Source organism: Balaenoptera musculus, chromosome 13 (genome assembly GCF_009873245.2).
Source record: "Balaenoptera musculus isolate JJ_BM4_2016_0621 chromosome 13, mBalMus1.pri.v3, whole genome shotgun sequence".
Lineage (NCBI taxonomy): Eukaryota > Metazoa > Chordata > Mammalia > Artiodactyla > Balaenopteridae > Balaenoptera > Balaenoptera musculus.
The window spans coordinates 64,555,477-64,568,821 of NC_045797.1; the positions used below are offsets into that span (position 1 = coordinate 64,555,477).

A 13,345-nucleotide genomic window follows, 5' to 3' on the forward strand; every position below is an offset into this window, starting at 1 on the left:
TAATTTTTTTAAAAAAAGGCATCCATTCTAGAGGAGATGGGCAAATTATACACACTATATGAATGTCACTCACCCTCTGGCCATAGCCACTCCAGTGCTTGCTCAATGGGACCTGTATGCAAAATGCCATGGCAACAGAGACAGAAGGTACGTACAGGCCCAACATTAACTTCCTCTCACCAGGACTGAGCAGGCTAATGGCAGGTTAACCTGCCAATGGCAAATACCAAAGCTGAGCCACCAATATGACACCATTATCCAGAAGAAAGAGCCAGCTATCTGATTGCAGGTTGATTATATTGGATTCCTTCAGTCACAGACTGGGTAGCAATTTGTCTTCACTGTAATAGACACGTATTCTGGATGTGCATTTATATGTTCTGCCCACAATGCTCTGCCATAATATTAAACCACTACTGTGGACTAACAGAATGGCTTATGTACCAACAAAGTATTCCATACAACTTTGCTTTTTGCTTCTGACCAAGAAAGCACTTCAAAGGAAAAAAAAAAAAAAAAAAAGGCAGCAATGGGCTCTTGCCCATGAAATTGACTGGTCTTACCAGGGTATCATACAGAAGGAGCTGACCTGACAAAAAGGTGTGATGCCTTACCAAAGACTCATCTTCAGTACTAATTGAGAGAGACATCTGAAAGTCTGGAGTTCTGCCTTACAGGATTATGTATATGCTCTCAATCAGCAAAAAACACATGACACAGTTTCTCCTAGCAGGGTTGCTATTATACGTAATAATCCGTTCAAAGACTTTTTTTTTAAGCTCTAGGCTCTAGAGGTCTTGTGTCAAGGAAGGAATGTTCCACCAAGGGTACAATGGTTCCATTGAATTAGGTGTTGATACTGCTACCCAGCAATTTTGGGTTCCTCTTGTCACTGAATCATCAGGCAAAGAAGGTGCTTATTCTACTGGTTGGTATGATGAAAACTGACAGACACAGGGAAATTGGATTGATGCTAAATAACAGGAGCAAGGAGAACTTAATTACAATCCAGGAGATTCTCTAGGGTGCTTCTAAGCTCTTCCACATCCAATAGTAACAGTGAAAGGACAAGTACAACTTAACACAGTACCACAGAAGATTTGGATCCTGCAAGAGTGAAGCCTTGAGTCACTTGACCATGTAAAGACACCTGACCAGTTGAGGTGCTGGCTGAGGACAAAGGGAATACGGAATAGGCAGGAGAAGAAAGAGGCTGTAAATATCAAATATATCCTCTTGATATTACAGACCATTATAGAACTGAGGGATACAGCAACTAAATATATTTTCTTCCCTTATTACATAAATGATAGATGAATATATATTTAGATAGATACAGAGAGATAGACATTATTTTACATAAGAATTTTTGGTTGTAATTAATTTAGTCTTTAGGTAGCACAGTTCTGTTACCTAAACACTTGAAACTATAAATTTTAGGAGTAGTTAATATCACCTAGGGATGGATAAAATATCTGTTGGAACTTTGTGTCTGTTCTGGGGACGGGGAGAGAATATCTTCATTTGTAAAAAAGGAACAGTATGTCTTGTTAAGTAAAAGCATAATATTTTTGTTGTATGAAAATTCAAACACATATAGATGGTATGTATGGAGATGCTGAGTAGCCAAAGGAGTGGCATGTGCCAGTTATTAAACTACTGTCTCTTGGGTCCAAACCTACCTTTTTCTCTCTTCTCTATCATGTTTGGGCTGGGATTCTGTAAACTATTATTTCTTCTTTGCCAACCAGTCTCCTGGCTGTTAAGTTCTGACAAAAGGAACACAGGATGGAAACTGGAAAGCATGATGAGGGGAGAAAGACTTGCTCCTTGCTATTACTTGTCATTGCTATCAATATTGTTTTAGCAAAGGACCTGGTGATTCTTCTGGTCTTTAGAGGTTTTTTGTTTTGTTTTCTTAGCATTCCCAGGACCAGTTTCACAGAGCTCCCTCAGAGGCACTAACATTAGCCTAGTAGCATCTCTCTTCAGAAATATGAGGCTCAGTTCATCAAGTTCCAACCTCCAAGCTCCTGAGGTACCTACTGGATAACAACTCCTCCTCAGAAGTCTGAGTCCCAGACCCATGGGGCCTATTCTCTAAGTTTTTAAGTATCTAGGTTCTAAAAATCCTAACCTCTTGTTCCTTCAGACTGAGGTGAGTGCTGATTCCCATAGGTACCATCTGTGTATTACTTCAGGGTTTCCTTTGCACTTTTTCAGTTCTCATACACATATTAAGTCAATTCCTTACAGTAAATTCTCTCTGTTGAAATACACAGTATGATTTCTGTTTTACTAAATAAAAATGTCCCATCAATGGAATAAGGGTTCATAAAATCATGGTAAATCTATAAAAATAAACTTCAATGTAAATATTAGGAAGAATACAGATGATCTATGAGGACTGATATGAAAAGATACTCAAGATACATCCTTCAATGAAAAAAAGCATGGTATATGCTATAATCTGAATGTTTGTGTCCCCCCAAAATTCATCTGTTGAAATTCTAACCCCCAAAGGGGAGGGTTATTAGTAAGTAGGGCCTTTGGGAGGTACTAGGGCATAAGAGTGGAGTCCTCTTTATAAAAGAGGTTCCAGAGAGATCCCTTGCCTTTTCCACCATGTAAGGACACAGTGAGAAGGTACCAGCTATGACCCAGGAAGAAGGACTTCAGCAGAAGAAATATCACTCAGTCGGTGGTATTCCGTTATAGCAGCCCAAACAGACTAAGACAGTACATCACAATATTTTAGTATAATTTCAACTGTACTCGAGAAAGAAAGATATTTATAGATGCAAAAGTTATTTTTAGAAAGATAGCTTTTACCTTCTACCTTTTATACCTTCAATATAAAAATTGTATATGTACTACATTTACAACTTAGAAAAGATGTTAAAAGAAAAACACAGAAAAATTAATGAAATATATCCAAGGATTTAATTCAAAGCACCATCTCCCACAGACATCCTTAGTCATCAGTGTGGGGAGGACGGAGAAAGGCAAAAGTATAGAGGTGTTCTTTCTATTATAACCCCAAACAAGGTAATTTTTTTTTAACTTCTTACCTTAGCAACTTTGTGGTTTGCTGCAGTCTCATGAGATGTATTTTTCAAACCATCTTTGAGCTGTGTGATGAACAAATCATAACCCTCCGTACTAGAAATATCTACCTTTTCTAAACATGCAGATAAGAGCTGTTGTGCCTAAATAAAAAAGATGATCACAAAAAATTAACCACAACCAAAAATGTTAAATTCAGATTCTTATACAAATATTTTAATTCTGATAGGTACTACACTAAAGCTTCCTACTTTTACGTTTTTTAAACAAACTTAGTTAAATCAAATAATGACTTGAAGGGCTGTTACAAAATTAAATGAGATAAAGCAATGTATTCAGTGTAGTACCACATAGTAAAGTTTTAGTACATAGAAGCTTTTATAAGCCAAAGCAAGATAGAAAAAACTGGCTAAGCTGAAACCATGAACAAAAGTAAAAGAGAGAAAAATGTAAAGACATAAATGTAAAGTCCTCCAATGAGCTTTAAATACTCAAACTATGCAAAATCGTAAGAGGGGTCACTCGCTAAGTCAGCAGGTAATAAAAAAAAAAAGCCCTTTGCATTGTTACCCACATATTCAATATGAACTACGTTAACAGAAATATTTGGGCAATATATGGAAAAGAACACATCCACACTAATCCAACCAAACCCAGGACCCCATTCTTTAGGCAAGACAGTAACAAACTAGTGTGATGCAAGAAAGGATGCCTGGGATGGTGGAAGGACTACAAACAATACTACATGAACAAGAGAGCTGTAATTATTTATGTAGAAAGAAAGAAGACCAGCAACAGATATTATGAGCTGGCAAGGTGGAGGAGGTGGCAGAAGCTGGCTAAATATCTAGCATTTAGGTCAGAGTAGTAGGAAAAATATTGACTTGACGGTCCATTTCATATAAATGTTCGACTATTTTATTGTAATTCTGTAGTTCCTTTTAAAACCCAACAGTTTAATACCATCTTTCATTGTAGGCTACGATGTATATATCCTTTATTAAGATATCACCTGGTCTAAGTTCCTTAAAGTAGGAGAGGAAAAAATGTTCAGTACAAGTAGAACTAATTAATTCTCTGTCCGAAGATTTTAGACATGCCCCCGATCCAGATATTCTGATGACAAAAAGATGGCTACTCTGTTTTCAGAACGCAAACCTTTAGCAACATGCTTTCAATATTAACATATACTAGATGACTGTGATATGACACTAAATATGAAATCTAAGTAGATATACATTGGTACTTTTTTTTTACAAAAAGCCTTCCAAAGAGGGAATAAAACATTTAAACTGCACTTAAAATTCACACATTAACACTTTTCATGTCCTAAAAATGGGAAATATGCTATATTGATTTTTATCAATTAATCATATCAATCTGCCAAATGCAAAACAATTAATAATCAACAACTTGGGATGAACACAGAAATAATATCTCACTTTATTAGGAAGTACAGCATTATAATCTTTTATATTCTGAGATGATTTAAAATCTGATAAATCTGAAAAAATGTACTTTCAAATTACATGATATGAACATCAACTCACACAAAAGGATTTAAGTCAGGATAGACTTACAAATTAAGTAATGAATATGTAACACAGAAAAATACATATAGCTGAAATTTTAAACTGGAATTGTTAAGAAACATGATACATAGCAAAGATTACTGGTTGTCCATTACTATTTATTCCTTCTTTTTTAATATTAAAGAAAAAAGAACCACCTCAGCTTAATGTGGCCATGTGACTAAATTCTGGCCAATGGAGTAAATATGAAAAGGGCATATGTGAAAGAGTTTGTAAAAGAGAACAAGAAAAATGAAGGAGGGCAAGAGAGGGAAGGAGAGGATGAGGGAGGTAGGTGAAAGGAAAAGGAGAGAAGGAGGGTGGGTAATACCAGTGTGCTCCCCTGGCCTTTTGCCCACCTTTTCCTTAAGACTGGGAAGTAATGAGACTTGAAGCAGCTGTCTTGGACTCAGGAAATGGAAGCTAAGTGTTGAGGTAAACAAAGCTGTCCCTATAACTCAGCCCAGTACTGTTACTGGAAAGAAACTATCTTGTTTAAGCCATTGTATTTTGAGGCCTCTGTTACAGTGGTATAACCTGTACAGTTCATACTTCTTTGTTATTATAGGGATACATATATAATATCCTCAAAGGACAACCTAATTTCATTTAACAGCTAGTAAGTCTGAAACTACATTAAGTAGAAAAGCATATTGATACTTATTTCAACTTACCTCTGTGACAGGTAATTCAAGCTGAACCACATCATCCTGCTTTGAAACTGGAGTTTGCAGAGCAGTGTCTAACAACAAGATTCCATTAAGGTCCTTTCTACACCCTACTGCATAATCATCCACAAAAATAACTTTATCCACAGCAGAAATATACTGACATTTCACCTGTCCACCTGGTTTAGCTGTTAAAAGAACAAAAATTCAACACTTAAGATTTTAAGACCAATAGTTCATTTTAAATAAATGTTTACATGGCAACTAAATATAATAATCTTTGACTGAAAAAAAATGCTCTAAAGGACATTAAAACTGATAAATTGGAATATGTACTGTAGCTTAAAGTAATAATATGAAATTATCAGAACTTGAAAACTATATTGCTGTTATAAGAGAATATCATTATTCTTAGAAATACACATGGAAATAGTAAAGGGTAAAGGAACATGATACACGCAACCTATTCACAAGAGAGCAAAAGTAATATGTGTGTATGTGTGAGGGAATGATAAGCAAATGTGGTAAAATATTTAAAATTAAAATTAGTGGAACTGGGGGTTTCCCTGGTGTCACAGTGGTTAAGAATCCGCCTGCCAATGCAGGGGACACGGGTTCGAGCCCTGGTCGGGGAAGATCCCACATGCCGCGGAGCAACTAAGCCCGTGCACCGCAACTACTGAGCCTGCGCTGTAGAGCCCACGAGCCACAACTACTGAAGCCCGTGTGCCTATAGCCTGTTCTCCACAACAAGAGAAGCCACCGCAATGAGAAACCCGTGCACCGCAATGAAGAGTAGCCCCCACTCGCCGCAACTAGAGAAAGCTGGCACGCAGCAACAAAGACCCAACGTGGCCAAAAATAAATTTTAAAAAATAAAATATATAAATTAAAAAAATTAGTGGAACTGGGTAAAGGTTGTAGAGAAGTTCTTTGTACTACACTACTTCAAAATAAAGTGTTTGGAAAAAAATTTTAAATATTCAATACTGTACAACATTGTAAATCAACTATACTTCAATTAAAATAAATAAATACTCAATATTTTCTTCACATCTTTTTTTCTTTTTTCCAAAAGTCATTAAGCATAAAGTCAATGTGGACAGTTTCTAGGTAACTACCTCAAAAGTTCTTTAGGGCTTTTATATCTGAGATAAAATTATGGAAAATTGTTATAACCTAAGCTAAGAAAACTAGTAAAGTCTCTAGTTCAACTACCACTGAAAAAACAGTCAACTATCACTGATGATCAATGTCCCCTGAAGTTTCTGCTGAATCAATATCAGAAGAGTATTTTAACAGAAATAAAATTTCTCAGAATAAATTAGAGTAGAATTTCAAGAAGTATTACGAAAGACAGTAAAACATAGAAGCTTTAAATACCAAAAAATATTGGAAAAGATAACATCAATTTCTACATTTTAATTTATAAGAGATTTATAAGGAGACTAATGTTAAGTATTCTGCCATGAATACAGAGTCTCTGTAAAAAGACTTGAAAGAATGATCAACTGTGAACTTTTATTGCACTAATGAAGAAACTTCTCTGGGAGCAAGCAATCCTGCCGCCAGTATACCTTATTCTAAACCCCCACCACAACGCTACAGAACATTCCTGATAGTAGTACGATTATTGCCTAGTGATACAAAAGCGGAAAAGAGGAGATAAATCAGGGTCCTACTCATCAATCTACAGGACAACTATAAAACATGTTATGATCAATGAATATTAGGGTTGGCTTTCTTAATCCCAGATTATTACAGTCCTCTCAAGCTTCTGGAGACATTACATAACTGATTAGGAACTAATTCATCATCTACATAAAAGCAAGAAAAATTCACGGAATTTCTATAGTTCATTCCCAGATCTTCTGATTTGAAATATATGTTAGCATATAGGAAAATAATCTCTGTAATACAATAAAACAGGAATATTTACCTAGCACTTTTGATCTCTAGGTAAAATCACAAGAAATCATACACATTATAGGAACTGAGAGTAAAATTATGTAAGAACTTGTAAAGATAGTTTCAAAACTCATTAACTATAATTTTTTAAAATAGCCTATTCTTTTTTAACAGCAGTTTTAGGTTCACAGCAAAACTGAGCAAAAGGCAGAGATTTCCCATATGTGCCATGCCCCCCCCCACATAACTATAAAATTTTTAGAAACAAAACTACAAATTCTGTTTTATTGTTTTAGGGATAGGTAATTAGGTAAGGAACTGTAAAAACCATTATTTTGTTAAAACTTACCCAGAGAGGTATAAAATATGAGAATCTACACAAAGGTTTTCAACTGGGTTTCCATGCAACCCTAGAATTCCATATAATGTCACTAGAAATTCCTCGATAGATCATGACCAAAAAAAGTCAACACTTTTTTGGAACTTCTTATACTATACAATATTAGCACTCAAAGTAATGCACAGTGACCAAGTAGCCTTACTGGCAATTTCTTCAGAGGTCTTTCATGCCCACAGAGCAGCATGTAATATAGGACCATGTTTATTCAGATGAGTCCATTCCCGATTTTTTGACCTGAGTTACAGAAGGCCATTTGTAAGCGGTGACTTGCTGTACTACACGCCGGAAAGATAGTAAACTTATTATCAGCCATACCACCCCAAAGGCTCTTTTGAGTTCATGTGACCTCATCTTAACTAATTACATTAGCAAAGACCCTATTTCTAAATAAGGTCACAATCTGAGGTCCCATGTGCACATGAATTATACAACCCACCACAAACTCTTTCTCTGAATCTTTTACTCAGCCTGAGAACTTTATTTCGAGAAAAAGAGCTTTGCTAATGTAGTCTGATAGTATGCTCAAGATTTGATTTACAGCTGCCCCTAAACAAGTTCTAGATTTCTGTGAAGAAAAAATATCCTGCAATGAACAAAGAATGTTTTATGGAACTTTTCACCTTCTAACACGTTTGGGCATGTCTTTTCTTACTTAACAAGAAATAAGACCAAAGACACAAATTCTCTAACTTGGGATAAAAATGAAATCCATGTGTGCTTAAGTCAGACCCAGAACTGAGTATTTGTACAGCAAAAAAACAAGCATAGGTTTCACAATGAGAGGTAACAATCAACATTTATTTTTAGTTATAAGAATAACAATTTTAAGTGCATAAAGTTTCCTAAAAGAGATGAAACCAAGAAACCTATGTTCGAGCCAGGATGTCACTCAGTAAGAAAACATCTTTTCAAAGGCTTGTATGTAATTGTCTCTTAAGTTATACGTTTATTCATATTGCTTTGTTTCATGGTTTTAGTAGTATTACTATGCAACACTGTCGATAAATTTTAATGCTGCAAATAACATTAACAAAAAACTTACAGGGCTTCCCTGGTGGTGCAGTGGTTAAGAATCCACCTGCCAATGCAGGGGACATGGGTTCAAGCCCTGGTCTGGGAAGATCCCACATGCCGTGGAGGAACTAAGCCTGTGCGCCACAACTACTGAGCCCACGTGCCACAACTACTGAAGCCCACGCGCCTAGAGCCCATGCTCCGCAACAAGAGAAGCCACCACAATGAGAAGCCCGCGCACCACAACAAAGAGTAGCCCCTACTCGCCCAACTAGAGAAAGCCCGCACGCAGCAACAAAGACCAAATGCAGCCAAAAATAAATAAATACATTTATAAAAAATAAAAAACTTATAACCTGTACTTAAATTAAACCTCCCAAGTTTACCTTTAAAAAACTTAAGTCCCATTTTGGCATAAGTCAGTTATTTAATATAAATTTATTTTGTTTGCCTTATGAGTTTAAAACGTATGAAAATAAATTTCTCAAAGAAAGATAAGTCATGCTTAACTAATGTTTAAATTTTCAAGAAAAGTCAGCTAAAAAGTCATTTTTGGTTTTTAAATACAGGGGAAAAACTCTTACACCTACCCTCTACCACATGTTACACCTTGTTAGAATTTTCTATAGAAGATACTTGTAAAATGACTTTGAACCCTACATGGATAAAGTTTAAAAAGAAATTCAAGCAGAAAATTTTAATAGAAGAAACACTCAAATTTCCTCCAACTATACCAGAGATCAGCAAGCTTCTTATAAAAAGGTCAGACAGTAACTATTTAAGGCCGCACAAGACATATGGTCTTTCTCACAATTACTCAACTCTGTCACTGTAGTGCAAAAGCAACATGTAAATAAACGGGTATGTATGTGTTCCAGTAGCATTTTATTTGTAAAATCAGGAAACAGGCTGAGAGCTACCGAGGTGGCAGGCCATAGTTTGCAGACTCCTGACTGACACTAATGACTTGCATTAGTACAGATTTTCTCTTGGGGCAGGGGAAATTTCACAAAAATAGTAGGTGAAAAATTCACAGCCAGACACAATAAGCTGCTGAAAACTAACACAGAAAAATCTTGAAAGCAACCAGAGGATATGTTACGTACAAGCAAGTAATAATTACAATAAAAGCATATTTATCATTAAAAACCATGGAGTTCATTAGGAATTGAACCATTTTTAAAATACTGAAAAAAGAAATTCTATATTCAACAAAAATATCCATCAGGAATGAAGGTGAAATAAAGACATTCTCAGATGAGGGAACACTAAAGAGAAATTTTGCCAGCAAACCTGCTCAAATAGAATAACAAAAGGAAGTTCATCAAAGAGAAGGGAAATTATTCAGAAATAAACTTAGGGTATCAAGAATGAGGGAAGAGCAACAGAAATGGTAAATATCTGGGTAAATATAAGTGATGATTCTTCACCTCAGTTCTTTAAAATATATTTGACAACTGAAAGCAAAAATTACTACAATGTCTGGTGGTCTTCAATGTCACATATATGTAATAAATAAGTCAACCATAACTTAAAAGAGAGAAGGGTACAATAGGGCGGCATGGTTTCCATATTCCACTTAAAGTGGTAAAATAGGGCTTCCCTGGTGGCACAGTGGTTAAGAATCCACCTGCCAATGCAGGGGACATAGGTTCGAGCCCTGGTCCGTGAAGATCCCACATGCCGCGGAGCAACTAAGCCTCTGCGCCACAATTACTGAGCCTGTGCTCTAGAGCCCGAGAGCCACAACTACTGAGCCCTCGTGCCACAACTACTGAAGCCCGTGTGCCTACAGGCCGTGCTCCGCAACAAGGGAATCCACCACAATAAGAAACCCATGCACTGCAATGAAGAGTAGCCCCCGCTCGCTGCAACTAAAAAAAGCCCGTGCAACAACGAAGATCCAACGCAACCATAAACAAATAAATAAACAAATAAAGTTCCCTTTATAAATAAATAAATAAATAAATAAAGTGGTAAAATACTGACTCTAAATAGACTAAGAAAAGTATGCATATTGCAATCCTTCAAGTAACTACAAAAGCACATACAAATAATTAGGCAAAAGCAATAGATAAGTTTTAAAAAAAGTCAAGCCAAAAAAAGCAGAAAGAGAATAGAGGAAACAAATAAATAATCAACTGGAGTATCTAAATCAAAATATCAACAATTACATTAAACATAAATGGCCTAAGTATGTCAATGAAAAGATAAACTGAATTTAAACACACACACACAAAGTCAATTCTAAGATGTCTACAAGAAACTTTTACCATTCTAAAAGGGTAAAAGGATGGAAAAAAGATATATCATGCAAATATTAAACAAAGAAAGATGGAATAGTTATATTTAGATCAGCCAATGATCATAACAAAGAAAATCACCAGGAATAAATGAGGACATTACATGATAAAAGGGTGAATTCATGAAGAACAAAAAGCAATCCTAAGTATATATACGTAGGAGAACTTCAAAATACATTCAGCAAAAATTAACACAACTGAAGGGAGAAATAGGTATCCATAATTACAGTTGAAGACTTCAAGTTTCAGTAGTTGACAGAACTAGTAGATAGAAAACAGCACCATCAACCAATGACATTTTAAAAATATTCCACCTATCAACAGTAGAATGCACATTCATTTCAGGTGCACACTGAACATTAATCAAGACATATCACATCCTGGATCATAAAACAGACCTTAATATACAAGAAGTGAAGTTAAAAGTATGTTCTCTGAGAGCCCAGAAATAAACCCACACACCTCTGGGTCAATTAATCTTCAACAAAGGATGTAAGAATATACAATGGGAAAAAGACAGTCTCTTCAGCAAGTGGTATTGGGACAGTTGGATGGCCACATGTAAATCAATGAAGTTAGAACACACCCTCACACCATACACAAAAATAAACTCAAAATGGCTTAAAGACTTAAATATAAGACATGACACCATAAAACTCCTAGAAGAGATCATAGGGAAAACATTATGTGAAATAAATCGTGCCAATGTTTTCTTAGGTCAGTCTCCCAAGGCAACAGAAATAAAAGTGAAAGTAAACAAAAGGGACCTAATCAAACTTATAGCCTTTTGCACAGCAAAGGAAACCATAAACAAAACAAAAAGACAACCTATGAACTAGGAGAAAATATTAGCAAATGATGTGACAGACAAGGGCTTAATCTCCAAAATATACAAGTAGCTCATACAACCCAATCGAAAAATGGGCAGAAGACCTTAATAGACATTTCTCCAAAAAAGAAATACAGATGGCCAATAAGCACATAAAAAGATATTCAACATCACTAATTATTAGAGAAATGCAAATCAAAACTACAATGAGGCACCACCTCACACTGGTCAGAATGGCCATAATTAAAAAGTCTACAAATAACAAATGCTGGAGAGGGTGTGGAGAAAAGGGAACCCTCCTACACTGTTGGTGGGAATGTAAGTTGGTGCAGCCACTAGGGAAAACAGTATGGAGGTTCCTCAAAAGACTAAAAACAGAATTACCATATGATTCAGCAATCCCACTCCTGTACATATATCCAGACAAAAATTATTCAAAAAGATACATGCACCCCTATGTTCACAGCAGCACTATTCACAATAGCCAAAACATGGAAACAACCTAAATGTCCAGCAAAAGATGAATGGACAAAGAAGATGTGGTACATATATACAATCAAATACTACTCAGCAATTGAAAAGAACAAAATAATGTCATTTGCAACAACAGGGATGCAACTAGAGATTATCATACTAAGTGAAGTAAGTCAGAAAGAGAAAGACAAAATACCATATGATATCACTTATATGTGGAATCTAAAATATGACACAAATGAACCTATGTACAAAACAGAAACAGACTCACGGACACAGAAAACAGACTTGTGGTTGCCAAGGGGGAGGGGATTGGGGGAGGGATGGGGTTAGCAGATGTTAGCTATTGTATACAGAATGGATAAATAACAAGGTCCTACTGTACAGCACGGGAAACTATATTCAATATCCTATGATAAACAATAATGGAAAAGAATATTTAAAAAAAGAATGTATATATGTATAACTGAATTGCTTCAGTGTACAGCAGAAATTAACACAATGTTGTAAAACAGCTATACTTCAATAAAACAAACAAATAAACAAAAAGTATGTTCTCTGACCATAATGGATTTAAGCAGAAATCAGTAACAGAAATATAATGGGAAACCTCTAAATACTTGTAAATTAAACAACATACTTCTAAAGAATCTTTAGGGCAATGAAGAAGTCTAAACATTTTTAAAAGAATGAAAATGAGGGAGTTCCCCATGGTCTAGTGGTTGGGATTCGGCGCTTTCACTGCCGTGGTCTGGGTTCAATCCCTGTTGGGGAACTGATATCCCACAAGCTGCAGCGCAGCCAAAAAAAAAAAAGAATGAAAATGAAAATATAATATCAAAACATGTCATATGAAGCTAAAACAGGGACTTCCCTGGTGGTCCAGTGGTTAAGAATCCGTCTTCCAATGCAGGGGACGCAGGTTCAATCCCTGGTCAGGGAACTAAGAGCCCACATGCCACAGGGCAACTAAGCCCTCATGCCACAACTACTGAGCATGCGGGCCACAACTAGAGAGAAGTCCATGCACCACAACGAGGAGCCCACATGCTGCAACTGAGACCCGATGCAGCCAAAAATTAAATAAATAAATAAATAAATAATTTTAAAAA

The 13,345-nt window shown here is 36.0% G+C and overlaps 1 protein-coding gene across 1 annotated transcript in view; it reads right to left on the reverse strand.

Annotated features, from left to right (window-relative positions):
* BIRC6 (baculoviral IAP repeat containing 6) overlaps nt 1–13,345 on the reverse strand; it is a 241,875-nt gene that overhangs the window by 208,714 nt on the left and 19,816 nt on the right. Inside the window, 2 exon segments of the mRNA XM_036873943.1 lie at nt 3,072–3,209; nt 5,312–5,493. Of these exon segments, the coding sequence (XP_036729838.1) occupies nt 3,072–3,209; nt 5,312–5,493 (320 nt within the window).